Source organism: Coccinella septempunctata, chromosome 2, assembly GCF_907165205.1.
Source record: "Coccinella septempunctata chromosome 2, icCocSept1.1, whole genome shotgun sequence".
In the NCBI taxonomy this organism is placed as follows: Eukaryota; Metazoa; Arthropoda; class Insecta; order Coleoptera; family Coccinellidae; genus Coccinella; species Coccinella septempunctata.
The window spans coordinates 39,411,669-39,437,797 of NC_058190.1; the positions used below are offsets into that span (position 1 = coordinate 39,411,669).

The window sequence follows — 26,129 nt, forward strand, 5'->3', positions numbered from 1 at the left end:
TTTTCACATATTCCAACTTCAACATTTCGAAATAATTACCTAAAATCACAGAGTTTGATCCAAAAATTGTAGCAAACGGTGCAATTTTAGATATAAAAGAGCCATGATGGGGGAATTTTCAGAGTAAGTTGAAGATCCGTATGAATAAGAATGTTTTTAGGTTAATTTTGGACAGAATTCGCTCAGTGATTTCCGAGTTACAGAAGTCGGATTTTTTATAGTTGAGAAAATAGGAGACACAAAACTATTACATTGAGGAAGTGACCATGGTTTCGATCTTATTTGACCTCATCAGAGTGACACATCTCTCACCTCAATGAGAACATTTAAACACTAGATGCTTGGGGTTAAAAAAAAAACACTTTTTCCTTCACCATTTTTTTTCAATTCGACTTAGATAAAAAGATATAGCCGTTTTAAGTTTTCATAATGAGCTATTTTACCCCTGGAAAACTGACACTGTTTTACCGATGACCATAAGAGCTAGAAGAAAACGTATGACACATTTCCCTTCTTTTTCAGGGGAACAAAGAATGGTGCAAACCATTGCCTCCTACGATTCTTCGTTTTTGAGTTATTACCAAAAAAAAATGAGATTTTGACGTTTTCGAAAAGTTCTAATAACTTTTTTGCCTTTGATGTCACAGATCTGAAACTAGAACCTTGTATAGGCACTTTTTTTTCTTATAATCTACTGATGAGCTCAAAATATTTTTTCAATTCGAATCATTAGGCGGACTTACGTGTTTCCAAATGCAAACTTTTATTGAATTTGTTATTTTTGAATTGGAAAGTCTTTTGTCATTAGATTTTAATACGTATAAAAGTGCCTAAAAGAAGGTACAAGTTTCAAATCTGTAACTTCGGAGACAAAAAAAGTTATGAGAACTCTTTGAAATCGTCAAAATCCCATTTTTTGCCAATAACTCAAAAACGAAGAATCGTAGGAGGCTACGGTTTGCACCATTCTTTGTTCCTCTGAAAAAGAGCTCGGAAACGTGTCATCCGTTTTCTTCTAGCGCTTGTATATGGTTCTCGATATCCCCACAGTAGACAACTAATTTTACCCACCCTGTACATACAAAGAGGGATTTTTAATACCTCAATGATCCAGAATTATTCGTTATAAAAGCATTCCAAGCTAATGCGAAAAATACCTATTCAGCCGTTTTCAAGATATTAGGTACTAATATATTCTAGTGTTCTTTCCACCCTGTAACTACTTGACATACTTTTACCTATTAAGATGAAGAAATTCCGAGAGAAATTCAAATCTTCAATTATTGCAGTAATTTTATTAATAGCAATAGCCTTGATCTGGCGACGGTGCAATGAATTTGTAGCTTTTTTTTACTCTGTAAGTTCTTTCCTTGTCTTTTTTTCCTTTCTTTTTCCCTAGTGTTCAGATAAATTCATGCAGAAAGGATATTTATTAGTGTTGGCCTTACTATGAGAATAATAAAAATTTATTATGATGGTTACCTTTCCAGATTTCTAGACACACGAAATTCACTCAAAAAAACCTTTTTCGGATGGTTGATGGGAAAATAGACGGTAAGCTCAACGAAATTATAATCTGGAGCACTGGTACTAACGCGAAAGAACCTGTCCATAGATTAAAAATGCACTTTATCAGGAAAATGGCTATTGATGCATTTGCTTACGCACCTTCTCCTATTCATAAATGCATCCAAAAAATGTTCATTCATAATTTTCCTAATTGCTTTGTATTATACTTCTATTCAACAAACTCTTCCGATTTTGTCGTATTGTATTCGGATTATGGGGAATACTAATTCTTTAATTAGTTAGGACTTAAATAGCGGACTCCAAACTTCAGTCAACATTCGTATCGTGTTCTTTGAAGTCTAACAAACTAAAATGAAATGCTTTGTCGTTTTCAGTTTTCTTTGCTTATCCATTGTTTCATGCGAGGATTGTACACCAGATGACTCGGCTATTATGAGTGAGTAAATTGGACAAAAATTTACACTAGGGATTCAGTTAAATATTTATTAAAAACGAAAATTGAATATTTTCAACCCATCTTAATTCGAATTTGAAATTTTTTGTTCCCAATTTTCGTTTTGAAAGTTTCATTTGAAAGCCTATAGAAATATGCTGGGGATAAACAATTGGATTTCAAACTTGTTAGTGCTCCATAAAATCATCTTTTTCCTCTTACGTCATCAGAATCCATGAAAAAATCAAGATATACATCAAAAATCCTTTGAAATTAAATTATTTTGAGAGTTCTCATCATACTCTCACTTTCAATGAAAAAAAAAATAATTTCATCGGTATGTACCACTGCTATGTTGGAATCTATATATAGATAATATATTACTTATAAATATGTAATATCTTTTCAGGTAGATTTAAGAGACAATCCAACAAATACATATATCCAATGACGGGTACCTGGTATAAGGATACAGCTAGCGGTAAATACTATTTCAGACAAGGTAACAGTATTTATGTTCAAAGAAATGATGGTTACTACTCAAAATGGGTTACAAGTGGTAATGGTGCCGAATATGTCCTGAATGACAAATACAAGTGGACATGGGATAAACAAGGAAGGTTGTATCCTTTGGGTATGTATGCAAACTGTAAGAAACAACAGGCTTGTTCGTCAACGATTGTGAACTGTACAGAGCAACCGCGCATATGGATTTTCCGTACCCTAAAATTAAATTGCGCTTGCTCTGTACAGTGTACAGTTCAAAACCGTTGTAAACCACTCTACGAACAAACTTTACATAAAAAGTTCCAAAACGAAATCCAAAAGATTCAAAATCAGAGAACAAAACATAAAAAATCGAAATCCATACACTTTTGAAGTTGAACTAGAAAAAAGAGTGTTTTCAAAGATCAGTTTTTTGTTCCTTTGACAGAAGGTAGAACTCTTCAGAATCATTTCACCAAAAATCGCCTGCATGAGATATTCAAGATGGCGGAGTTATCATCCCCCTCAAGCATGGGCGTAGCCAAAAATTTTCTCTGGGGGGGGGGTGCTTTGGGAAGCTAAATGCAGTTTTATGCTTCCTTGTTCGAAAATTTTGTCGATTTCAGTACCTGGGATGGGAGGGGCACCGAGAATTCTGGCAGGGCGACCCATGGTGATATGATATACCCTTGTATTTTTCCAGAGGACGATTGTCCAGCACCTATCAAGGAAAACCAGAAATTCGGTATACCCATCAAATGCTTGGGTGGGCAATGTCCTGATCAGGCCAAATTTCCTTGCGGGGGAGTGTGGCATTACACCAATTGCAGATATTACTACGACGTAGGAGACACCAGCTACCAGCTCTGCACTAATGGATTCTACAGGAAGTGGTCCAAGAGGCCCCCAAGCGACGAGGCAGTACAAATCTGCCCCGACAATTGGACTTGGGATACGCAAACTGGAGAGTGGGAACCTGTACCAAACAGTGAACGTAAGTAGAGTAGGGTTATAAATGGACTGGTAATCTTTTGAAAACAAATCAACGCAGTATACTGAAAAAATGAGTTAAGCCAACAAATAGATATCATCAAAGAGAACATCTCTCAATGAGAAAACTTTTTGCAGGACGAAGCTGTACTCATGAAGATCCTCCTTGCAAGAAAAAGAAGAATCAAAGTGAGTAGGGCAATATGTTACATAACTTTCAGAATTCACCTTCGACTGCTCTTTCTGAGTTCACTACTTATAATAATGATCATATTTATCATTAGCTGCGGTACTTACATATTTCCTCTGCTAATAATGAAACCTGATGGCACTTATACGATATTTCTTATCGCCACTTCGATCTACCAATTGTTCGATATCGAAAATGATTTCTTACGAACAAAATATGCCGAAAAACCTGTAAATTTATTCGTAAATTTCAACTTTGGTTCATTTCAGGATTGACTCAAGATGAGGCCACCGTTCCAAAATCAGCATTCTTTTTATGATCTTGAAGAACAACAAATAATGAGCACGAATATCCAAAATACTTTGTTTTATATTCCTCAATGAATTTCTCGACCTCATATTTATTGATGTATTTAATTAGTAATTTAAAAGGCTCTGAAAAAAATTCTCAATGGTTTGATAAGGAAGTATCTTGTAAATAAATGTATTTTTTCCCCGAATTTTTGATATATTTTTAAAATCAGAGACCCCAACCCATTTGTCTTATTGGAACCACATTAGATGATGAGAATACTTTTTTTTTAATTTGCATTCGTTTCTGCTAGAGAATGTAAAGATTCAAAGATTAAATCAAATTATATTTAAATCAAAATTTAAAAAAATTTCTTTCTCTGAGCGAGCTCTGAACCCGAATGTAGTTATACCAAAGAGTAGTTTTAGCAAGTATATACATACATACTCTTTTAAGTTGTACTCTAATACCAATACCTACCGTTAGCGAATTCTGTTAGTCTATCAACATGAATTAGAATTTATATCTCAGTAATGGAGCGTTTGAAGACCTATATTCTCAGAAAGCAATTTCTTTAAAGTAATTCAAGGATTTATCACTCATAAGAATCAACCATATTACCATAGAGAACTTTGACGAGACTATGGGATAAACATTATGAAACAGGCTAAACAGCCTGTATATTCGTATGTACGCATTCCCAAAATAAAAGTTATCAACGCCTATGCTCCAAGAGTCCAAAATTTTTCCTCCGGCAAAGATAAAATGCGTCTCCATATTATCTCATCAATTAGTTCTTGATTATAATCTGAGAATCTCTACACGAAACCATTTTCCCAAAATTATAAATTCTAACCTCAAAATATCGACAGTGTAAAAAAACTGTGTAGTGTAATAACAATTATTCATCATCCACATACGTCTGAATGACTACACCATTTTAATAATAAACCTCTATATATAACTCTAATTTCATACCTTAATTCAAAAACGTCAAAAGCATATTTAACTCGCCACTCTGAACTCTGGTCTATACTAATTTCGAAAAGGTAGGTATCACTTTAATCGTAAAAGTAACCAAAGAAATATAATCAATTCATATTATTAATATTATTCATGTAGGGAAAAAACCCTCGAAGATGCCTCCTTCCCAGGATCAAATCATTGACATTTGCACTGTTTTGTCCGAGCAAGAACAACTTAATGTTACAGTGAAAGAAGCAGGCAAGGGATTTTTGATTGCAGGTACTGGAGCAGCTGTAGGAACACTTCTCGGCGGCCCTGCAGGATTGTTTATTGGTAAAAATTATTTATTGGGGATGAAAATACTTTCTTAGTTTATGGAGATCAATTTTTCTAACAACCCCGTCTTAGGGGTTCATCTATTGTTAAGGTTATTCGACAGTTTAACAATGGGTCAATAAATTGACCCTGAACGTTCAGAAACATAAACTCCTCGGTATCCTTTCAGTAACTAGTAGAACGATAAATGGTTATGAATATACACAAATTAGTCACAGGTGGTCAGGTCAAGTTAAACAAACGAATGTAGACAAATTATAGAGAAGATGAATATACCGGCCCTTACTCATTTCAGGGGGTACTATAGGGAGTGCAGTAGCTGCCTATAATTGTAGAGACAAATGTAAATCGGTGGTTGATATAATAAGGTATGATATGACTCCAGACCAACAAAGGAGGTTAGCTGAGAATGTGAAAGTAGCACTACAAAGTTTCACAGCGGAAGATTTACTCATTGTGCTACCTATGGTAATCAATTCTGATCCTATAAAAGCTGCAGTGGTTAAAGAAATAGTGAGGTTCCTAACAAGTGAAATGGGAATGGCTGTATCATACACTTAATTAAAATTAGAAAATATTTTTGTAATTACCTTTTTGCAACTAATTGTTGAAATTGGTTGAATAGAAATGCTCACTCCCAATAATTTTATTCGTTTGCACAAATATGTGATTCATATAAAAATGATAGTGAAATTCTATTAACTCTACTCTACTTGTCCTTCGTTATTTCAGGAATTGAAAGTATAATAATTTGTCATTTTTGTTCATAATAATTCATTGTGATAGGATTGTGATATTTTCAATAAATTGTTAAAATCATTTTTTACTCCATGTTCCCACTAATTATTAGTCTAATCATCTAATAATCAATGGGGGTTAACACTGAATAGTATAAATGAATATTGAATCAGGATTTCCATCTATTTTCTATTTGTTAATAAAACTATATTGAGTTTTCTCACATATATTTAACTTTTAACATTAGATTTCATATTAAATCTATGTATTTTCAAACATCCCATCAATTCATTCTACATCTTTTGAAACAAAAGTTCATTCAATTTTATTTCATTTGAAACTTGTTAAAAATAATCAGCAGAATTTTTGTTTTTTTCAATATGTACTTAGATCAATTCCCTTTGCCCTTATCAATCACCAAATTGCAGCTTGAATGTTCCTCCTTTATTCAATTTGTTCAAGCGGATTACTCCACTTGTATGTGATCCACATATACCTTTTATAATTCTAATTTTCAAGTTTCTTTATTGAGCAATTCTAGTATTTTAAGAATTTCTTGCTCAGAACCTTCATTCCTTATTTCCAAATCCCAATTTGAATATTTATCTAAATCGCATTCAGATGCCACATCATCAACACCTGAAATTATCTTAGTGAGTTGTTTCTCATTTGCTTTGTAAAGGCAATATCTCTAAGCACACCTTTTGTGAAAATCCATCCTCTAGCTTTTCTTATATCTTCTGCTGCATTAATGCGAACTGTTTTGATTTTATTGCCATAAGACTTTTTGAAGAATTCAAGATCAGTTCTCCTCCGTATGTCACTAACAATCCAAATTGGACATAATTCAGCTAAAAATATTATCCATAAAATTCAGAGTATGAGCCAAAAGTTATAAAATATGAACCATTTTCACAAGCAGATCTACAGAAACACCCTGGGTCTTGAGACCTCATTTTCTCGCTCCAATTTATCATTTCTAATCTAACTTTTTCTTTGGAAGGTCCATCACTTAGCAGTTCTTCTAGGCTAATACCGCATTTTTCAGCGTAATATTTTTTTATTGGAGCAGAAATTCTCACAATCGTGCACTTATCTAATAAACTGCAATCAGAATTGGTTTTAAGTCGTCCCACATATTATATTTCATAAATAACATACATAGATCGCAGTTTCTCGGCTACGAAATCTTTGCCGCATTTCCTTTTTCCACTAATCAAAACAATGATTTTGGGATTTTCGGAAAACATAATACAGATGGTAATTAAAATAAATCATAAATCTCTTAAAAAATTAGCCAGATCGACAATCCACAGAATAATCAGAACATCAAATCATAGACAACCATCAGATTTTTTAGGCACAACCACAGAAAACTACCATAACCTCCAAACTCTTGGTAATAAAGAAATTATTAATTTCAATTATAAAATAAACTGATATAAATCCGAAGAGGTATGGACAGAGATATCTTCTATATCTCTGGGTATAGATAGTAGGTGTAATAGGCATGGACAATAATCGGAAATACTCCGGTCGTGCCTCCTCTACGACACTAGAGCTGCATTCACAATCAATTCACGGCCGAAGTCGAAGTGCATTTCGTTCGGCACGGAAGCTTAGCAGATGGCGTTCTTTGTTACCATTCAATTCATAATGATGAAATTCAAGACTAGCACGAAATTGGAAATTGGCAAAATTTCTTGCAAACTGCAAACCACAGAACACTAATATCTTCAACTGCAAACTATCACTCCGGCAAGGAATTTCATGCCGGCTATGGATGATGCTAATGCTTATGTTTTGATCAGTTACATGTTTAATTCATTTGAGTATTTTGTCCGAATTGCGAATGGTAAATTTCGTGCCCACTTTCGTGCCGAAGTGCACTTCAGCCCGCGAATTGATTGCGAATGCAGCTTAGCGCGCATTGACAAGGATTCTATTGTCAAGTCACCTTTAATATCCTCCTGCTTTTTATACATCCATTCTCTTTATTCCCATCTTATAGAAGCTTCATCGCTTGCAGTCATCTCATCTTATTACTTTGTGTTGTAACACATGTCTCACTACCATATGTTAGGGGATAAAATTTTATCATTTTAATCTACTTCATTTTCCTGATCATTTAGAGATAACAAATTACAATTCATTGAATAACTATGATCATTTAAAAAATTATCTTTAAATATCTTATCATCATGTGTATGCAAAGAGACTGTCAAAGGCCCCACAGAATGTTCATATGTTTTTTTCAACTTTTTATGTCTAGATTTAGTCATAAACCTTCTGACCACCTTTTTATTTTCTCCAGAATGTTGCATTTCTAACATTAAATTCTTACTTTTCAACTCCAATGTCAGTGCTTTCAGTGCATTTATTGTTTTTTTTTGTCGCCAGTTAACTTTCTGCAAGCGCCGTATTTGTTGGTTCTTTAAAATATTTGTTTTCTCCAAAATATCAATCTGCCTCTTCAATTTTTTTTCACAGAGTGTGTCTTCTGACTGTGAAAATATTATATCTATAGGGGATGAAGGAGTCTGCTTTCTAACTGAAGATTCAGACAAATATGAAGTTTTGAGGATAGATACTAATTTATTAGGCTCTGTCGAGACAGATCCCTCAGGTTTTAGAGGTCTGGTTACCACTGGATTGAACGTCCTAACCTTAAATAAATTATAACACTTTTATAAAAATGCATATTCTACTATATTCTGGTGTACCACAAAAATCACCATGTGAGCAGAACTTAATGAGTGCATAATTTCAGCATAAAAAAATTAAAGCAACAACAAAATCATAAGGAACTAACTTTAGACAAATAAAGGATAAGAAAAATAATTACCGAAATATTTTACTTACATATTTTAAACGGTCTACTTCAATGGTAGGAATGGCATCTGGGTGTAGTCTCACATTAAGATTGGATGTCCGATCAAAGCAGTCCTCAGCAAAATGATGGGAACATAAGGAACTACGAGTTTTTGGAATAAATTCAGGCCTATTCACAAACCGAATCCATTGTTTTCTCCTTTTTTCATCTTTAGGAAAGCTAGAACAAGAATATATTTCAGTATTATAAAAAAACGATAAAAATAGTCAGCACTTTGAAAATAATAGAAGAGTTAGCTGAGATATTTTCAATAAATAACTCTTATATTTCTTTACACTACCAAATTTTGTGTTTGAAACGCTACTTACACATGAAATGTTACACCAGAATCATTTTGTGTTGGTGTCCTGGAGCAACCACAAGATGCACAACTAACCATATTCAATTAGTTGTTCTTTCAAGTAATAAGTTATTATGAAAATAAAATATGAATATTACTATCGTTCAGTAATATTTGTATTTACACTTAGCACTTAAAAACATAGAGAAAGGTCTCTGCTCTACTAAAAATGATCCTTTTGTTTATCATTTGTTTTGTTTACACTTGTTTTTGTTTACACTTGTCTTGACTTCTTGACTTCACGACAGTGTTTTTAGGAGTTTACTGCATAAAGTAAGTCAAGATAGAGGGGAAACTCAGCTACAAAAACTGGACCCCTTATTTAGTTTGTTGAACCACCGCATGGGGTCGCTTCCATCGCTGATTTTACGTTTGTAAACATTTCCATAACCTCATTCTTAAAAAAGAGGTTAAGATTTGGCAGGGGGTTTATCCTTGTAATCCTTTTCCTTTTATCTGTGCTACGTTTTTACCTGGTGAGTTGTTTAGTTAAGTCTAGGCTGAATTAAGTATTTTCGTCAGTTGGTACTTCTTTCTAGCAATCTAGTTTTTCTCAGGACATAATGTCTAATGAGAGCCCCGGGGGTGAACCCCGGGTCTCCAGTCTCCTCTCCCCAAGGGCATACCATGCCTTATGTAGATTAGATCCCCCTGATAGAGCTAATTCCCCTAATTCTGTAGATTTTAATCTCTTACGAGAGGAAATTGCAGTATTGAGCAAAACAGCCAGTGATTCACAAGATACTGAATTGTTGAGGGAACTTGAAAATCTTTCTCAAGTTATTGCCGGGCGTAATAATGTAACTAATGCAAGAAATTCATTTAGATATAATGCTTCAGATAGAGGTCCTTTTTGCGTTATTATCGAATCCATTAACTCGAATATTAGTAATCTCAACCCAATGAATATTGGTAAGATAATATATAATTCGAATTATTCTATTAATTTAAATGTTACAAATATATGTAGGAAAGGCCTTAAACGGGTTGGGGTTTGTTTTTCTATGGCTGATCAAGCTAATTGGTTTGTGGAAAATCATACTTTTTCATTGGATAGCTACGATGTATATATTCCAGCTCGAATGGTAACATCGATGGGAATAGTACGTGACATTGGTTCAGATATTACCGAGGAGGATATCATTCAGCATGGAGTCGGCATTTCCCCTAAAGTTCCAGTTCTCAGAGTTCGTAGGTTTAAGCGTACCTCCCAAGTAAATGGTGTCACAACTCAAGTTCCCTCTGGGACCTGTTTGATAACCTTTCAAGGGACCTCCCTACCCAAACATTTTGAAATCTTTAGCATACGGACTGAAGTATCGCTTTATATTCCACCTGTGATTCAATGTCGTAAATGTTTACGATTTGGACACATACAAACCCAATGCAGGGGTAACTTCAGGTGCTCAACTTGTGGTGAGTCTCATGATAATCTTATTGACTGTTCTACCTCTCCTAGGTGTATTTTCTGTAAAGGTCCCCACTCTGCTAATAATAAAATGTGTTCTGAATACCTTCGGCAAGTAAAGATAAGAGAGTTGATGGCATTGCACAATCTTTCACTTTATGAAGCTAATCAGGCTACTAGAAGGCAATTGGCTCCTCTACCTTCAGAATTTCCCTCAAATTTAAACCGCTCATCCCCCAACACTTCTCCTGTTTTAAGCTCCACACAAATGCGAAAAACCTCCTCCCCTCGTACTTTCAGTAAAGCTCCACTTAAGAGGAAAGAAAGGCCAGTGGGATATGATAAGGTAGCCCACTCTCAGGCACTGTTTTCTTATACTCCGAGTAACACAAACATCTTGATTTCAAATCCTTCTACCTCTAGTTCTGCTCTTCCACCTCAAAAACTCATTATCACAGAGTCAGCTTTAAATGTGCCTCTTTCCCCCTCCTCGAACGACGAAGATATCTCTAACAAAGAAGCTAATATTAACAATGTGGATAACTCCAAATCAACTCCTACACCGCTTGACTGGAGCATGGAAGTCTCCCTTCCAGGCTTCACTTAATCGTCTTTATTAAATAATAATAATAATGAATAAATATAAAACAAGTAAACAAGTCAATTTTTTTTTTTTTTTTTTTTTCTTTTATTTTATTGTTGTTGCATATAATAAATCTCTGCCATCAACTTTTGTCGGCTATGTTATTGACTTATATTCAATAATTCAATTTAACAACCTTAAAAGCTTATAATGGCTCCTCTCAGAATATTACACTGGAATATCCATTCACTTCTACAGAACATGGTCGATTTAAAAGTTCTCATTAGGGACCATAACCCTGACATTGTCTTGTTGAACGAAACCTTTCTTAGCTCCAATATTAGTGTGACATTACGCGGGTATTCACTGGTTAGGGAGGATAGAGATGACGGTTTTGGCGGAATAGCGGCAGCAATCAGATGCAACCTTCCGTTCAGATGTGTCCCACTTGATAATATAGGGTTCCCAAGAAGAGTGCAAAAGCTTGCACTTGAGGTTCAGTCCCTTCGAATAATCTGCATGTACTCCCCTCCAGATGTCAGGTTAACTGTCACGTGTCTCAAAAACTTAACTCCGTTTTTTACCCCTCAATTTTTGTTAGTGGGAGATCTCAATACTCAAAACCCCTTATGGGGTTCAGGAGTTATGAATCAAAATGGTGCAGCTCTAGAGTCGTTTTTGCAGACAGAGGATCTGATTGTTCTTAATGACGGTACCCCCACTCGGTTTACCCCTCCTGGAGTTAACCCTAGCGCGGTAGATATGGCGCTCTGTTCATCTACGATCGCCCTAAACATGCAATGGACTGTTGTCCCTGATTGTAGCATGAGTGATCATTTTCCTATCCTGGTTGATTATGGGAGACCTGCAGGCGGACAAGTGGATACTGGAATGTACTCCTCTCGCAAATACAACCTTAAGAGAGCAAACTGGCAGGAATACACATCTTGCCTCAGTGGTGAGTTTCTTGGAAAAGATTCAGCCAGCACTGAATTGGGGGAGATCCTCATGTTGATCTCTCATGCGGCCGACAGGTCCATTCCAAAATGTAAACCTCCTGTGTCAGGTATTTTTAAGGTACATTGGTGGGATGATGAGGTGTCTGCGGCGGTTGAGGAGAGAAGAGCGATGTTGAGAAAATATCGAAATGAACCTACATATGAAAATTATACAGCTGTCAAGCAGAAGAGAGCTTTTTGTAGAAGACTCATGAGAAACAAAAAGAGATCGTCTTTCAGAACTTTCTGTGAAGGTATCGACTTCATAACCCTTCAAAAAATGTGGAAAGTAGTCAAAAAATTTTCAGGTTCCACGTCATCATCTTCTTTTGCTCCTTCCAAAAGATGTATGCTTTCTGTACTCAGGAGCCTTGCTAAGTCTGACCCTAATAATATGCCCTCATTGTCTGCTGATGATTCCTGCCCCCCGTTTTCTCTGGATGAACTTCTTCTGGCTCTGACAAACAAGAGAGACTCAGCCCCAGGCTTGGATGGTATTTCATATCAGCTCTTTGTACATGCTCCAATGTCTGTTAAACTTCACCTTCTGGCTGCCTTCAATCGGATTTTGTACTCTGGAACAATCCCTGAAGAGTGCAAGGAAACTCTAATAATTCCCCTGTTGAAGAAGGGTAAATCTCCTGATCTTCCTGGCAGCTATAGACCTATTGCCCTTATGCCGTGTGTCACAAAGATCCTCGAGACACTTGTGAAAAATCGAATTGAGGAGCTCATCGAGACTCGAATAGGCCCAGATCGTCCTCTTTTTGGCTTCCGAAGGGGTCGTTCAGTCAACGATTGTCTGGCTTTTCTCGCTGGGTTTGTCTATCGGGCATTCTCTCGTGGTGAGAGGGTGATGGCTGTATTCTTAGATATCAAAGGTGCTTACGACCATGTTCTTCCCTCTGTGCTTCTGGGTGACCTTGAGATGGCCTCTGTGCCCCCAACTCTCATTCGGCTTATTGTTCATATGTTGATAAACAGAACATTGTTCATCACCCATCCAGCAGTTGGGATCATACTTGGTCCTGTGACACCCTCGTGTGGTCTGGGACAGGGTTCAGTGTTGGCTCCTCCTCTTTATAATTTGTATTCTCTCCTTCCTGCTGATTCTCTGACTCCTGGTACCGTTAGCCTGCAGTTTGCAGATGACTTTGCCCTTCTTGTAAGTGGTACTGATTTACAGTCAATGATAGATCAGCTTTCAGCTGACCTGGGGAGGATACATGCTTGGATGTCTGATAGGAATCTTTCACTTTCCCCAGAAAAATCGTCAGCAATGATTTTCTCTAAATCTAGGACTCGTGTTGACCTCCCTAATGTGTCTTGTCGCGATCAGATTATCCCCTGGAAGTCTTCACTTAAATATCTTGGTGTTCAACTTGAGAGCAATTTTCGCTGGGGCGGGCAGATTGCCACTGCATGCGCTAAGACTTCGGGTGCACTGAATATCATTAAAGCATTGGGCAGGACAGCATGGGGCTGTCATCCTGCCATACTAATCAGAATATATAAAGTACTGGCTTTACCGCATTTAGATTATGCGAGCTTTCTTTATGGGAGATGCTCTAAATATAACCTGGAGCGTCTTGATAGGGCACAATATGCGGTCCTGCGGGCGGCAATGTCCCTGTTGAAGTCTACCCCAACTAATGCAATCCTTTATGAGTCAGCACAGCAACCTCTTGCGTACAGACGTAGGTGGCTGGCGTTTAAGTATGTTTCAAAGATCCTTCAGGTGGAAGACCACCCAGTTCGCAAGATATTTGGACAGCATGAAGTTTTGGACCATCTCTGGCAGCGTACATCCATACCCCCTCTTGTTCAGGCATTCTCTGACCTGTCCACCAGAAAACAACTCATAAAGGCCATGCAGAATATCCCATTTTATGAAATTTCCCTTCAGGTTAGACTCAACAGAGTTTTTGTAATTAATTCGGGCCTTCCAAAGTTTTCAATATCGAATCCTCGGGAGTTTGTTGCGTTAGTGGCGGAAAAGTTTCCTCAACATTGTATATTTTTTACAGATGCGTCGCTGTCCAAATCTCCGGACTCAGTAGGTTATGGTGTGTTCTGCTCAAACCCATTGATAAAGATGTCAGCCCGTTTACCAGATCACTGGTCTATATTCACTGCAGAAATGTATGCCGTGGGAACTGCTGTTCAAATGATTCGGCAGCATAATATCTCCAGAGCGTTGATAGTGTCGGATTCCTTGAGTGTGCTGGAAGCGCTCAAATCAGCTAATTTTAGTTCCAGTACGGATTGCATCACGATAAGAACCTTCAAACTCCTTCATCAGGCCAGGAAGGCCGGGATTGCGGTCAGGTGCCTCTGGGTTCCTAGCCACTCCTATATACATGGTAATGATATCGCTGATATGTTGGCCAATCAAGGCAGATATAAGGTTGGTCCTCCTATCATCCCGGGTGGACCTAGAGAACTGTGGCCAGAATTCCGTAGGGAACTAAAAAACACCTGGATTAACGATTTTTATCAGATCTGTGCCCTGAAAGGGCGTGTCTATGCGTTATATGCCTCTCGCAACACCTTTTTGGATGATCCCTGGTTTTCGAAAATCAACCGGCCACGCCGTTTCTTCACGGTCGTTCTACGTTTGAGATCCGGTCATTGCCTTACGCCATCTTACCTTCATAGAATAGGACTTAAAGAGTCAAACTTATGTGATTGTGGTGAGGTAGGAGATATCGTACACTTGTTTTTCGGTTGTGTTAATAACTTGAGCAGAAGTAGCGGGCTGTATACTGCACTTTCCTTGCATGAGAGTTCCTTACCTGTTAACATATATAATTGTATTTTTTCTGAAAAACTAGAAGTGCTGGATTTGCTGGTTGAGTTTCTTTCAAGTAGTGGCTTGCGAGTGTAGTGGCATGCCTGGTCGGCCTGGACTTAGTTCCTGTGTGTGCTTTTGCCTTAACTGCTTGTTGCCTTCCTTACTCCATTAGCCTACCACCTATAGCATGTAAAGCATGAAATTAAATCCCAAAATATTAATGATATAAAGAATGTCCCTCAGTTGACCTAACCTGGGATTGGAACTCCAAGACTCCTGATGCCCCAGGACCCAGGAATTAGGAATAAGAAGCAATACTACAACACAGAGATTGGGTGCATAGTCTTTCAGGCTGAGCCCATATTCAGGCCTTTTCAGTCAAGGGCATCACTGGCTGCTGAGTAGTCTGCTTGAGAATCAAGAAGAAGAATAACCTCATTCTTTTCGTCTTTGTCTGCAGTGTGAACTAGTGTGAAGTGCATCGTGATTCCTAAGTGTTTTTTCTGATAATTGAATAGAAAATAGAAAAATTAAAAGCAATAAATTTTGTGTGCCGAACTGTGGTGATAAGACTAGTAGACGTCATCGGTTTCGTGAAGCAGATAATAAACAACCGGAAATTATCAAACTTTGGATGGAAAAAGTTTGTAATCCCTTGTTGACTACTAAAAGTACTGAACAAATACGAAAATCCTATTTTGAGTGAAAGTGTGAATTTATTTTTTACATATATATGGGAATTATTGGTTACATGAATATTAGTGCTTTATGATGAAGGGTTCTCCCAAATTGAATTGAATTGAAAAAATCAGCAAAGTACTGATGAAACGTCGACTAAGTTAAAAAAAAAACAGTGTTTTCCTTCAGTCCTATAACCAATAATTCCCATAGGACATTATAATTATTTCTATTTTATATTTTACATATATGGCCATACACTTTGATGTATATATCGACATTAGAATCATTTCTATTTTATTTTTTTCCTATCAAGTCCATACACTTTGATGTATATATGGACATTAGAATTATTTCTATTTTATTTTGTACCCATAAACCCATACACTTTGATGTATATTATATGGACATTAGAATTATTTCTATTTTATTTTTTACTTATAAACCCATAAACTTTGATGTGTTTTATATGGACATTAGAATTATTTTTATTTTATTCTTTACATATAAGGCCATACACTGTGATGTATATATGATTTATTTATGAAGAAATATAGTTATATCATTGCCAACTATGTGTTTTTTTTATTCAAGTCATCAAGCTTCTGAGAACATTGGATTTGAAACAACTCGTACTGGAATGGTAATATAGCATCTTGACATGCTATATTAACTCATTCCAGTACGTTGTTTCAATCCCGAACTTCAAAAATCAAATCAAATGATTTTAAATAGGAAGCATTTCAAATTTTCCCGCTCATTTGTTTCGAATTCCGGCCGCCAGAGGACGCTTTTATTTCCTCGAACCACCGCATGGGGGCGCTGAAACTTGACCCCACTTCTTAGTAGGGGAGTTTCCCTTACGAGGAGCTAAATGCTCATACTCGTACCGACGTTGCCACGTCTACCTCTCATTCTGAAACTGTCAACTTCGGTACTGAAACTTCAACCAGCTGTCAGATAGACGTCAAAATAAAATTGTGGAGGTGTTGTGTAGGCAAAAATAACACATAATTTGGAATATTATTTTACTTCTAGTTAAAATACGTACATTGAAATGCATTATTTTTGTTTTTAATTTGATGGTGGTGTTAATCCTAGTGATTCTTTAGCCAACAGTGTTAAATGTGCGTTATTAATGCCAGTAATGGTAATGAAAGTATTCAATATCTTGGGAAAGTCACACAGTATTTTAGCAGGAAGTGAATAATTATGCCATTTTCTCGTTGTGTTGTTGGATGTGGAGGCTGAGGAAACAGTGTTAAGTTTTTTTCCTATTCCGGAAGAAATTTCTGTATTTTAGCATAAGAAGATTCACTTAAATTACTTGACGAGGAGACAACAAAAATGCTATTATTAAGAAAGCTGACTTATACTAGTTTACCTTTTTGGCTCCTGTTTACTTTAGCGCCCACCTTGGATGTTTGTCTTCGATTTTTTCATCAATTTCAATGAATTCGAATGTTGGCATTAAGAGAACTCGATGAGTTAATGATTTCAGTTATTTATTTATACTCATTATATTTATGCTGTTTTTCTTACTAGTTCTATTTTGTATCGATTATATTTTTATACTGTTCCTGGGCAGGAAGACCTGAGTTGTTAGCGCTTGGAAACATTGTTTCAATAAAGTTTATTACTTCTACTATCGTGTTCCTGTGTTATATATACCTATAGTGAATACATCTTTTCAATGAAACGGTGCATCTTTTCAAGAATATTTAATACAACTAAATTACACAAAACTATGTATTTACATTTTGAGAAAATATTCATTCCATCTCTTATTACCCGTACAAACGCTGTAGAAATAAAGGCCAGGAACAATGGTCTACTATGGTGATCCATATGGATCCACGGTTTCACAATCCCCATAGCAGTATTTTATTACAGGTTGGTCATCATTCCTTTATCTGCATATACATCAATTCATCTGTGCTAACCCTTTTGTGAAATACTTTCCTGGAATATTTTGTTCCAAATATTTTATAGAGTAACCTAGGTAAAAGGCCAATTAAAAAGTATTTGTAGGCTGCTACGCTCTGAATGCTTTCGTACATCCGGCTTATCTTCTGGGAATAAAATCCGCCACTTCTTGATTTGTTTTTCAAAATTTCAATAAATTAGGTATTCTGTATTCACTGAAAGAAAATTTATTGTTAATTCAGAAATCTTGATATATGATGATGATAGTTATCATATCAAAAGTTTAATATCAACTTACTTTTCATATATCTATTACAGATTGCCAAATAAATATTCTTAGAGTTCTAGATGAAGTTAAATACTTTATACCTTGGAACAACGAAAATATTCGTCAAGTGAGGAGTTTTACTTGTAATGACGCTTTTGCTTGCCTCCACAATTTTTGTGAGGCTAGAAGGTTGGAGGGGCCTATAATGGTCCAAATCTTTGTTTTGACCGAGAGGGTCTTTCGACCAGGTTCAGTCTTCCAAGTAATGATTCTAATGTTCTTCAGTTGTTCGAGGAACGTTACAGGACCCTTATGTTGTTATATGTAGATATATCAGTTTAATTTAACGCTCCGCTCAAAACTTCTTGTTGTTAATGTTGTTAATCATGTTGTAAGTGATTGCAACCCTGTTATTTGTGTTGCATTGGTCATCTATTCAATACAGATTTTCTGATATAACTATTACCACAATTTCACAAAAAATATTAATGAAAAATGTAAATAATAAACGGTCTTTGCGTCTTTGATAACAAAATAAAAATAAATAAGACAAGTGAAATGAGTTGACAGGCTGTCAGAGATGAACAGTTGACAGTTTTCAAATGTTCTGTGGCTTAAAAAGTAGACGACAGACGTGGCAACGTCGGTTCGGGTATGAGCATTTAGCTCCTCGTGTTTCCCTTCTATATGGGTCTGTTCTGTGGTTTACTGTTGGTAAGATGTTTTTAGACATCTTAACTGTTGGTAATCAGATGTCACTTTGACACTTTTGACAGAAACTGTCGACAGTTGTCAAATATGTAGGAGTGTTTCAAAATATTTCTGTCTCTGTAATCTGTGTTTCTAAACAAATCATGTTCCGAATGGAATAGGGTTTGTTGAGGATGTAATATTCAATAAAAGATAAAATTTAATTGAAAATGTCAGTTTGGTTCATCAAAAAAGCATTCAACATCAAAAATGAATGGATTAGAGAAAGAACTGGTTGATAGAAGACCCTTGGTTACATGTAAACTGCTCATTTTTATTTAGTAACATAATAACATTATTGAAGTAATTTTATAGGTGCTGGAGAGCTAGAAGTGTTCTCTCCCATCGAAGATAATTTATTGCAATCTTTACCCAAAGATTCTGCAGAATGGAAACGCACCTTAGGAAGACCTGTAAGATCAGTCCATATTGGTGCCAATTTTGTACCTTTCAGTTCTGTTGGCCTACCTAAAGGCTCTCAGTGGGATTTGATACGTCAGCCTCTATTCCATATCTATTGGACTGAATGTAATGTGAGTTGCGGTTATTGAGAAAGAAATGAGATATAAGGAATAAAAAAATTATATGAAGCTATTTTCAAGATGATGTACACATTTTTCAACAAAATGAAGACGTAAAATGTATTTCCTGAAGATATACAAATATGTAGAAAAACTATAAACACTAACTTAAATGCTTTTCATGTTTTACTATTACAATATCACCAGGTGTGTGAAAATCAAACTAAATTAACACTCAGTTGACTATTCATCAATTGGATATATGATTTAGTCTATTTAGTTCAATTGCAGATTCTCATTTTGTTTAGGAAAAGAAAGGTAGAAACCAAAATCTAGTAAATTGTGATAGTAAACAACAACACTTAAGTATAAAGGTTCCAGTATTGTAATAGTAAAATCCATAATTTTCACCTGCTGCAATTTAAACTAAAAGGATTCATTAAAACAAATTATATTCATAAATATCTCACATATATATATTTTTCCTTCCTGTCAATAGCCAATATTTTCAAAATTAATTCTTGTAGGATGTAGACTTATATAAGTCCACATTGAAAGAAGATATTGAAGGCTGGTTAAAGGAACTGACTTCTAGAGATATTCAAGATTGGTTGATAGTTGTGGTAGAAAACTATGATGGTAAAAGAGCTAATAAATTGTTACCCAGAACAACAGTGTTAGATAAAATAAGAGCTGATTTTGCTGTCAAGCAAGGTATTTAATTAATAATTTTGTGTAATTCTTTCCTCTCATCAGAAATATTACAGGAGATCGATGTATTTCGGTGATAAATCCTGGAAAATCGGATACAACTGAGTCATGGAAAGGTTTAATAAATCGTATTCGTCATCTGCTTCTTGTCGCTTATTCAAAAGCTGTATCACGATTGGAAGATCATGTGAGGCAGCAAAGGGAGAAGAGAAATGAACCAGGTTGGAAATTTATGAACTATTTTCATCTACAGGTATGGTTACCTCTTTTTTTTCAATTTTGTACACAGTTGTTATTTTTATTGACCCAACTGAATTGATACATTTATTTTTAGGAGGAATTAGCTCAAGTTTTGGAAATGCTAGGACTTTATGATGAAGCTTTGGTTCAATTCGATGAATTGGATGCCCTATTTTCTCAGTTTGTTGTCAATGGAGTGACTTGTGAATCAGTAGCTTGGTTGAGTGATTTCCAAACTCCATTGGAAAGATGGCATGCTTTGAAGTTAGGGCCTTCTCAACTAATAAAAAATCCTTCTATTTTAGAACTCAGAGCTTACCTATTTGCCAACCAGGCACATATGCTTTTGTTGACTGATAAAGTGTGGCAGGTTAGTAGATTTTTAAATTTTATATGTTGTTTTGTCTGCTTTACTTGTAATATAATGATTATATAAAAATCAATATTCAGAATTTCTTGACATTGCATTGTATACTTCTTATTTCCAGATGGCCTATAGATGCTTACCTTTTTTGCATACTTGTACTAGAGAATTATCGATATTAGAAATTTCTTCACCACCAGGTGCTCTGGATTGTTGGCTTTTCTTAGCTGCAATGGAAGTTCTGCAGACTTGTGATAAATTTAATCATGCCGGTGAGGTGGAAGCATATTCCAAGCATACTGCACCATTATGGGCTTACGCTAGTCAAAAGGTGAGCCTGATTATTTTGAACAATATTGAAAAACTTGTGTAAGTTCACTTATTTAACAATAAAATTGTTTGCTCAGTTGAAAGCTTTGGGTGAATTGTGTGGACTCCTGCCAGGAAGTACACCAACATCTGAACAACTTCATATTGTTGTTGGTTTATCAGCTGGCATGGGAGATAATCCTGGAACACCCATTGCACCTTCACCAACCGATAAATTGAAAGAGGCTCTGTGCTCTCAAGAAGCATTCAATAAAACGTATTTGGTGAGTGTCACAAAAAAAATCGTAATTTTGATGTGTGAAAATTGACTTTTTTGTCTAGATGTTTAATATCATTAGGTTTTCAATAATTCTTTGGAATTTTTTGTTTTCTGAAGATCTATTTCAAGCCATGATTATTCTGAGAAATGTGAAACACCTTGCATAATTTCTGCAAATATCCCAATAAGTGAAAAACAATGGTACAAGTATAGCACAATGTGGAAGTTCTTGAAAATGGCTTTTGTAGCAAGCACTTTTCGGTTTCAGAGGAAAATGTGTAAATTAAATATGAGTTTTCAGGACAAGGGGTTTTATATTGAGGCACTGCATTGTATACAGCCTTTTTGATATTTAAAACTTAATATTTCTGAGTTGTTTCCATTTAATCTTTCCAATTGGGTTCTACCACTGATTCTACATTTTTATTACGAGAGTTTGCAAAACATCATATCTCGTTTTTGCTTTAGGAACTAGCAGAATTGGCAATGGGTACATACAAGCACACTGGAAGAGCCAGATCTGCCAGACTTGTTGGCAGGGAAGTAGCAGCCTTTTATTTGCTGCTAGGGGAGACTCAGAAAGCTGCGGCATTTTTGAGTGATGCCTCAAGACTTTTTAGGCAAGATGGTTGGAATGAAGTTGCAGCTGAAACTGAAAAAGAACTGGCAGATTGTTACAAACAGGCGAAGGATTGGAGAAAGTTCATCAGGTGAGAATAATTTTTTCATTTTATTATTATCGGTTATTATTGTAGAATGTATTTTTTTGAGAAGGTGATGGACTGGAAAATATATGCATACCTGAAGATTGAAACTTTTTTTTTTTAATTAATTTTTATCTCTTGAAAGTTGATATAAATTAGTTTTATTCTTTGTATCAAGCCTTTTTGTTGTTTACAAATTGATCAAACGTAACATCAGTGCAAAATATATAATAGAATTAAGAAATTAAGATAAAAAATTCTTTTATCTTAATTTTAACTGGAGAACCCAGCAAAATGAAAACAAATTATTTTTGGATTTTGCAGAAGCTGTACTCATGTATCGTCAGCAGTGGATTTAGATACTTTAGTTAGATGGACTTACTTTGATGATATGCGCAAATACCTTGACAAGTTAGATAAACCCTTAGTTGTGCCTTTCAGTGATATTATTAAAATAATAAGCATTAGTGTAAAAAATTTAGGAATAATAATGCAAGACAGTAATATTGAATTGGAGTGTGTGGTAGAGTCTAATTTTCCCAGAGAGATATTATGTTCAAATATATTAGTTTCATTAGAGAGCGAACCAAGTAAGAGGACTGAGAAATATTGCAAGGGAAGGAGCCTTAAGGAAAAAGATTTGAGGGATACAGATGTAGGTTTGAGGAAATTGAAGATACAAAGACATCTGGATTATAAGCAAGATAAACAGTTATCAAGTGTTAGTGTTGTATGTAAATTAAATGAGCTGAAAAGAAAGGATAGTTGCCCACCTCCCCATAGTGATTTTCGAAGGTGCTTTGATTCTGTCAAGTTGGTGAGTTATTATCAGCTATTTAAATATTTACAAATTTAACTTTCATCTGATCAAATCTGTTTGGATGCGAATATCTAATATAAATATGAATAAGCAGTAATAAATTTAGGTTTTGATCAATTCAGGAATATGCAGTATAAATTACCTGTCAAAAGTTAGTTTTACCTTCAGATAAACCCAATTTCTTTTTGAAATATACTGCTCAACAATCAATAGAGATAACATATAAATTTCTCTTTATTTTTGAGTAAAAGGCTCGAGACAAGCTCTTGAAGGATCAACTAAGCACTAGCATTACTAAGACTTTAAATTTTCTCTTCATCTAATTTGTTTCTATGAAAATCTTCATTCTTTTCGGAAAAACCAAGATTAACAACTAAATATACTCTTAAAATTCCAAAAATTCACAGATATTATGTGACTTCGCAGGAAGTTGTCATAAATTTGGTTCAAATTCGTTTTCACTTTCAAACTCTTTGAGATCAATAAAAAAATTTCAATCGTTTCAAGCCTTTTTTACTAACACCCGGAACAAATCTTATGAGACTGAGCACAAAGGCTACCCAAACAGGAAAATACCAGTTAGGACAAATGGCTATTCATATTGGACAACTCCAACTCATTTCGGAACCAATAATTCCAAGGCTTGCATTAGAAGTTGAGGAAGAAGGACCTGCTTTGAGACTGTATAAGAATCCCGCACCTTTATTATCTGGCATAGAGCAAACCATGAATTTAATATTGACAGTCGGCAGTTATTCTGTTGATCCTGTAAGTAATTTTGTAATAATTGGTTGATATTTGTATCATTTGATGTAACTGTCTGTAGTGGTTTTATTTATTAAAATTTTTCTTTGATCAGTGCCATCCTTCATTCAGTATATCTTCGTACTATTTTTTTTTTCAGAATCTTAAAATAAAGCTTACCTCTTCTCGTGGTCTCACTCTACAAATAAGTCATGATGCTCCTTTGACAAACAGCTGCGAATTCCAAGTAGGCCATCAAGAAATATTCTCAAGTGTTCGAAGAAAGCTTAGAGTGATGGCAGACATGCTTTCCAAAGATCACCAAGTTTCCATAATATGCCCGTGGAATCCTAAGCCAATAGTGGTTAGCTTAAGTTTTACTCCACCACTGACGAGCAGTTGGAAATTACTCACAGTCAAATTCAGAAAGTTTGTACAAATTAGTGTAACGGGACAATGTCAGACTGATATTAGCATAGAGAATCCTAGGTTGACCATTAAACAAGGATGCCAAATTGTGGATAAGAATGATAAACTTGAGGTGAGTCAAATAAACTCAGTTATATCTATTTGGACTAAAAATGTATAGGTTGATTATGGGATCATCATGTTGGAAAAAAGGAAACCGTCAAAACTCATTATTTTCAAATTACAATCTTCACTTTACATTACTTTAGTCGATTCTACGTGAACAAAAAAGAGTTACCTAATTAAACCCTATATAAATGTTTCAAATGAAGAAGTGGTCAATTTCCAATTAATTTCAGACTCTACAATATGGACATACGTATTTATTGATATGGGAGATTATCTTGGATCCTAATCTGAAAGGAGAAGGTCTAAATGCTGAATTCAACATCACTTATAGAATAAAGCAAGTAGATATGGAACCAAAATTATACCAATACTTTTTTGATATTACAGATTACGAGGTGAGATACTGAAAATGTATTATTTACTCAGAATTTTTATATGATTTAATAAATCGAAAACCGTTTTGAATCAGAGTCAACTTGGAATTTCCAATGCCTATTGTAGGATTTTCGATAAAGTATTCCTATTCATGATCATAATAAAATTTTCAGACTTTATACATCTTAGATGCAAACTTGGAACCTGCCAAAGGAAACGAGTTCTGTCGAGTTGGTTTTCTCTGTCATCTCAATCTTACTATAAGGAATGTGAGAAGTTCTCTAGACAATAACGTAAAAACCAAATCTATTATGTACGAGGTGCTTGCGGAACAGAGTGTTTGGGCTGTTTGCGGAAGGACAGCAGGCGTAGTCAGCTTTGAGTCCAATGTTGAGCCTGAAGTGATAGTTTTGGATATTATGCCTTTGACAGCAGGATATTTACCGTTACCTCTTGTTAGAATATCGAAATATATACCTGCAGAAGGACACTCAGGTAAGGGTTCTAGTTGTATTTTGCATAATTTACCCATATACAATAAAAAAATTTGGATTGTTATCAATCCATGCATTATGGTATGAATATTGAGATAAATTTAGAACAATGAATATTCTTGCTCTTAACGATTCATGTTTTCATCTAGGGAAAAATGAAACTCATCCGAGATTAGAACCTTTTAGTGCTGGGCAAGTTTATAATGCTACAAAAGGTAAACAGGTACATGTTATTGCCTCTCCAAGTGACAATAACTCGTGAAGAGAAAAGATTACACTATGGCAATAGATTGAAAGTTAAGGCATATGTTTGCGAAATGTTCAATAGATCAAATATTTTTCAAGAAATTAACTTAAAATTTTTCATTAAATTTCTGAATTAATTTACAATACCACTAGTTGAATAAAATTAGGAAAATGCTATTTCTGAGAGATTGAACAAAGATGCTCATAAAATTTCCCATGGTGTTTTGGGATGTTCAGTTAACTCAGTTTTCAGAACTTGAAAGATGTCTGATCTATCTGAATTTATATTTTCATTAAACAGGTTATAGGTTGAAACAGTTCATTCTGAACTTACTACGAGCATTACTAATTTCCAAAGGAAAACTTTAGCATAGGCGAAACATCTTGTTGCTTTGAATATGTACAATATCGATAACTTGTTCAAAACCTATTATAACTTTTATTCCTCAAAAAATTTAAGTTTTCTATTGAGAGTGAAGACTTGCTGTCTGAATTGATTCAATCTGAATTTTAATATTGAAATTTTCCTTCTTCCAATGCTATTTTCACTCAAATCAATATGTATATAATGTTAGTTTTAAGTAGAAGGTGTACTCTCACCAAATGCCATAATTGTCAAACTTACGAGTCTTGATAGTTCTGAAAATATGAATCAATATACTGTGATTTTATTTAAATATGTATTCGTCTTAGGAAATAAATGAAAAAATTCAAATAGATATTTTTGATGGTGTGTAGTGAATCATTTGCAATCGATTATCTATAGAGATATATATTTACAATTTATTTAGTTTCACTGCCTTGTATCCATTTTCTTTGTTGATGCAATTTTATATACCTCACTTGTTGATTCATGGTTTATGTTGTTAAGTTTCTTGTTTCTTTTTTTGAACAAATTCAACTATATATGTATATGAAGGTAGGCATCATTTTAGTTTCATGCTACTATGAATGAATTCATTCTATAAAACAGTAATGGATGGTTATTTCATGATATTTTTTTAAGTGTAGGTATTAAACATGGTTATTTAATGTTGAAGTATTCTTCACCCTGTGATCTGAATGTTTTTTCATTAAATCACACCAAGTTCTAGTCTATTGATACTTTTGGCAATTTCTTCATCTAATATATATTCAAGGAGCATATTCATGATTGAATCGTTCAAGTCTAATAATGGCCATATAG

General features: G+C 35.0%; 6 protein-coding genes across 6 annotated transcripts in view; 4 read left to right on the forward strand and 2 right to left on the reverse strand.

Annotated features, from left to right (window-relative positions):
• LOC123306330 (homer protein homolog 2) overlaps nucleotides 1-9,289 on the reverse strand; it is a 28,891-nt gene extending 19,602 nt beyond the window's left edge. The window contains exons 1-2 of the mRNA XM_044888294.1: nucleotides 9,162-9,289; nucleotides 8,823-9,012 (exon numbers count right to left, since the gene is read on the reverse strand). The gene's annotated coding sequence lies outside the window, so the exon portion shown is untranslated. The remainder of the gene's footprint in view (nucleotides 1-8,822; nucleotides 9,013-9,161) is intronic.
• Nucleotides 1,811-4,128, forward strand: LOC123306331. The gene is made up of 5 exons (XM_044888295.1): nucleotides 1,811-1,966; nucleotides 2,373-2,597; nucleotides 3,153-3,443; nucleotides 3,578-3,628; nucleotides 3,899-4,128. Exons 1-5 carry the CDS (start codon nucleotides 1,882-1,884, stop codon nucleotides 3,946-3,948), a joined length of 702 nt encoding a protein of 233 aa, XP_044744230.1. The 5' UTR covers nucleotides 1,811-1,881; the 3' UTR covers nucleotides 3,949-4,128.
• On the forward strand, nucleotides 4,609-6,041 carry LOC123306333 (protein C19orf12 homolog). The gene is made up of 3 exons (XM_044888297.1): nucleotides 4,609-4,969; nucleotides 5,043-5,219; nucleotides 5,518-6,041. Exons 2-3 carry the CDS (start codon nucleotides 5,060-5,062, stop codon nucleotides 5,781-5,783), a joined length of 426 nt encoding a protein of 141 aa, XP_044744232.1. The 5' UTR covers nucleotides 4,609-4,969; nucleotides 5,043-5,059; the 3' UTR covers nucleotides 5,784-6,041.
• LOC123306332 (phosphomevalonate kinase) lies at nucleotides 6,171-7,291 on the reverse strand. Its single transcript, XM_044888296.1, has 4 exons — nucleotides 7,122-7,291; nucleotides 6,868-7,064; nucleotides 6,662-6,811; nucleotides 6,171-6,599 (listed from the first exon to the last, which is right to left on the reverse strand). The coding sequence occupies exons 1-4, from the start codon at nucleotides 7,208-7,210 to the stop codon at nucleotides 6,475-6,477; spliced, it is 561 nt and encodes a 186-aa protein (XP_044744231.1). The 5' UTR covers nucleotides 7,211-7,291; the 3' UTR covers nucleotides 6,171-6,474.
• A 5,223-nt stretch (nucleotides 9,290-14,512) lies between the features above and the next one.
• LOC123306336 lies at nucleotides 14,513-15,412 on the forward strand. Its single transcript, XM_044888304.1, has 2 exons — nucleotides 14,513-14,880; nucleotides 15,220-15,412. Exons 1-2 carry the CDS (start codon nucleotides 14,563-14,565, stop codon nucleotides 15,226-15,228), a joined length of 327 nt encoding a protein of 108 aa, XP_044744239.1. The 5' UTR covers nucleotides 14,513-14,562; the 3' UTR covers nucleotides 15,229-15,412.
• Nucleotides 15,413-18,623: 3,211 nt separating this feature from the next.
• LOC123307387 (trafficking protein particle complex subunit 10) lies at nucleotides 18,624-24,962 on the forward strand. Its single transcript, XM_044889667.1, has 14 exons — nucleotides 18,624-18,857; nucleotides 18,914-19,131; nucleotides 19,647-19,833; nucleotides 19,887-20,083; nucleotides 20,165-20,440; nucleotides 20,559-20,765; nucleotides 20,842-21,027; nucleotides 21,492-21,733; nucleotides 22,052-22,544; nucleotides 23,055-23,315; nucleotides 23,452-23,832; nucleotides 24,059-24,223; nucleotides 24,377-24,698; nucleotides 24,847-24,962. Exons 1-14 carry the CDS (start codon nucleotides 18,809-18,811, stop codon nucleotides 24,957-24,959), a joined length of 3,297 nt encoding a protein of 1,098 aa, XP_044745602.1. The 5' UTR covers nucleotides 18,624-18,808; the 3' UTR covers nucleotides 24,960-24,962.
• Nucleotides 24,963-26,129: the final 1,167 nt, after the last annotated feature.

Coding starts and splice junctions, on each gene's coding strand:
- LOC123306331 (XM_044888295.1), top strand. CDS start 1,882: ATGAAATGCTTTGTCGTTTTCAGTTTTCTTTGCTTATCCATTGTTTCA. Junction 1,967..2,372: donor AGATGACTCGGCTATTATGA/GTGAGTAAATTG, acceptor ATATCTTTTCAG/GTAGATTTAAGAGACAATCC. Junction 3,629..3,898: donor CAAGAAAAAGAAGAATCAAA/GTGAGTAGGGCA, acceptor GGTTCATTTCAG/GATTGACTCAAGATGAGGCC.
- LOC123306333 (XM_044888297.1), top strand. CDS start 5,060: ATGCCTCCTTCCCAGGATCAAATCATTGACATTTGCACTGTTTTGTCC. Junction 5,220..5,517: donor CCCTGCAGGATTGTTTATTG/GTAAAAATTATT, acceptor TACTCATTTCAG/GGGGTACTATAGGGAGTGCA.
- LOC123306332 (XM_044888296.1), bottom strand. CDS start 7,210: ATGTTTTCCGAAAATCCCAAAATCATTGTTTTGATTAGTGGAAAAAGG. Junction 7,065..7,121: donor GCCGAGAAACTGCGATCTAT/GTATGTTATTTA, acceptor TTCTGATTGCAG/TTTATTAGATAAGTGCACGA. Junction 6,812..6,867: donor TAGATCTGCTTGTGAAAATG/GTTCATATTTTA, acceptor TAATATTTTTAG/CTGAATTATGTCCAATTTGG.
- LOC123306336 (XM_044888304.1), top strand. CDS start 14,563: ATGTTGGCCAATCAAGGCAGATATAAGGTTGGTCCTCCTATCATCCCG.
- LOC123307387 (XM_044889667.1), top strand. CDS start 18,809: ATGAATGGATTAGAGAAAGAACTGGTTGATAGAAGACCCTTGGTTACA. Junction 20,766..20,841: donor GGGCTTACGCTAGTCAAAAG/GTGAGCCTGATT, acceptor TTGTTTGCTCAG/TTGAAAGCTTTGGGTGAATT. Junction 21,734..22,051: donor GATTGGAGAAAGTTCATCAG/GTGAGAATAATT, acceptor TGGATTTTGCAG/AAGCTGTACTCATGTATCGT.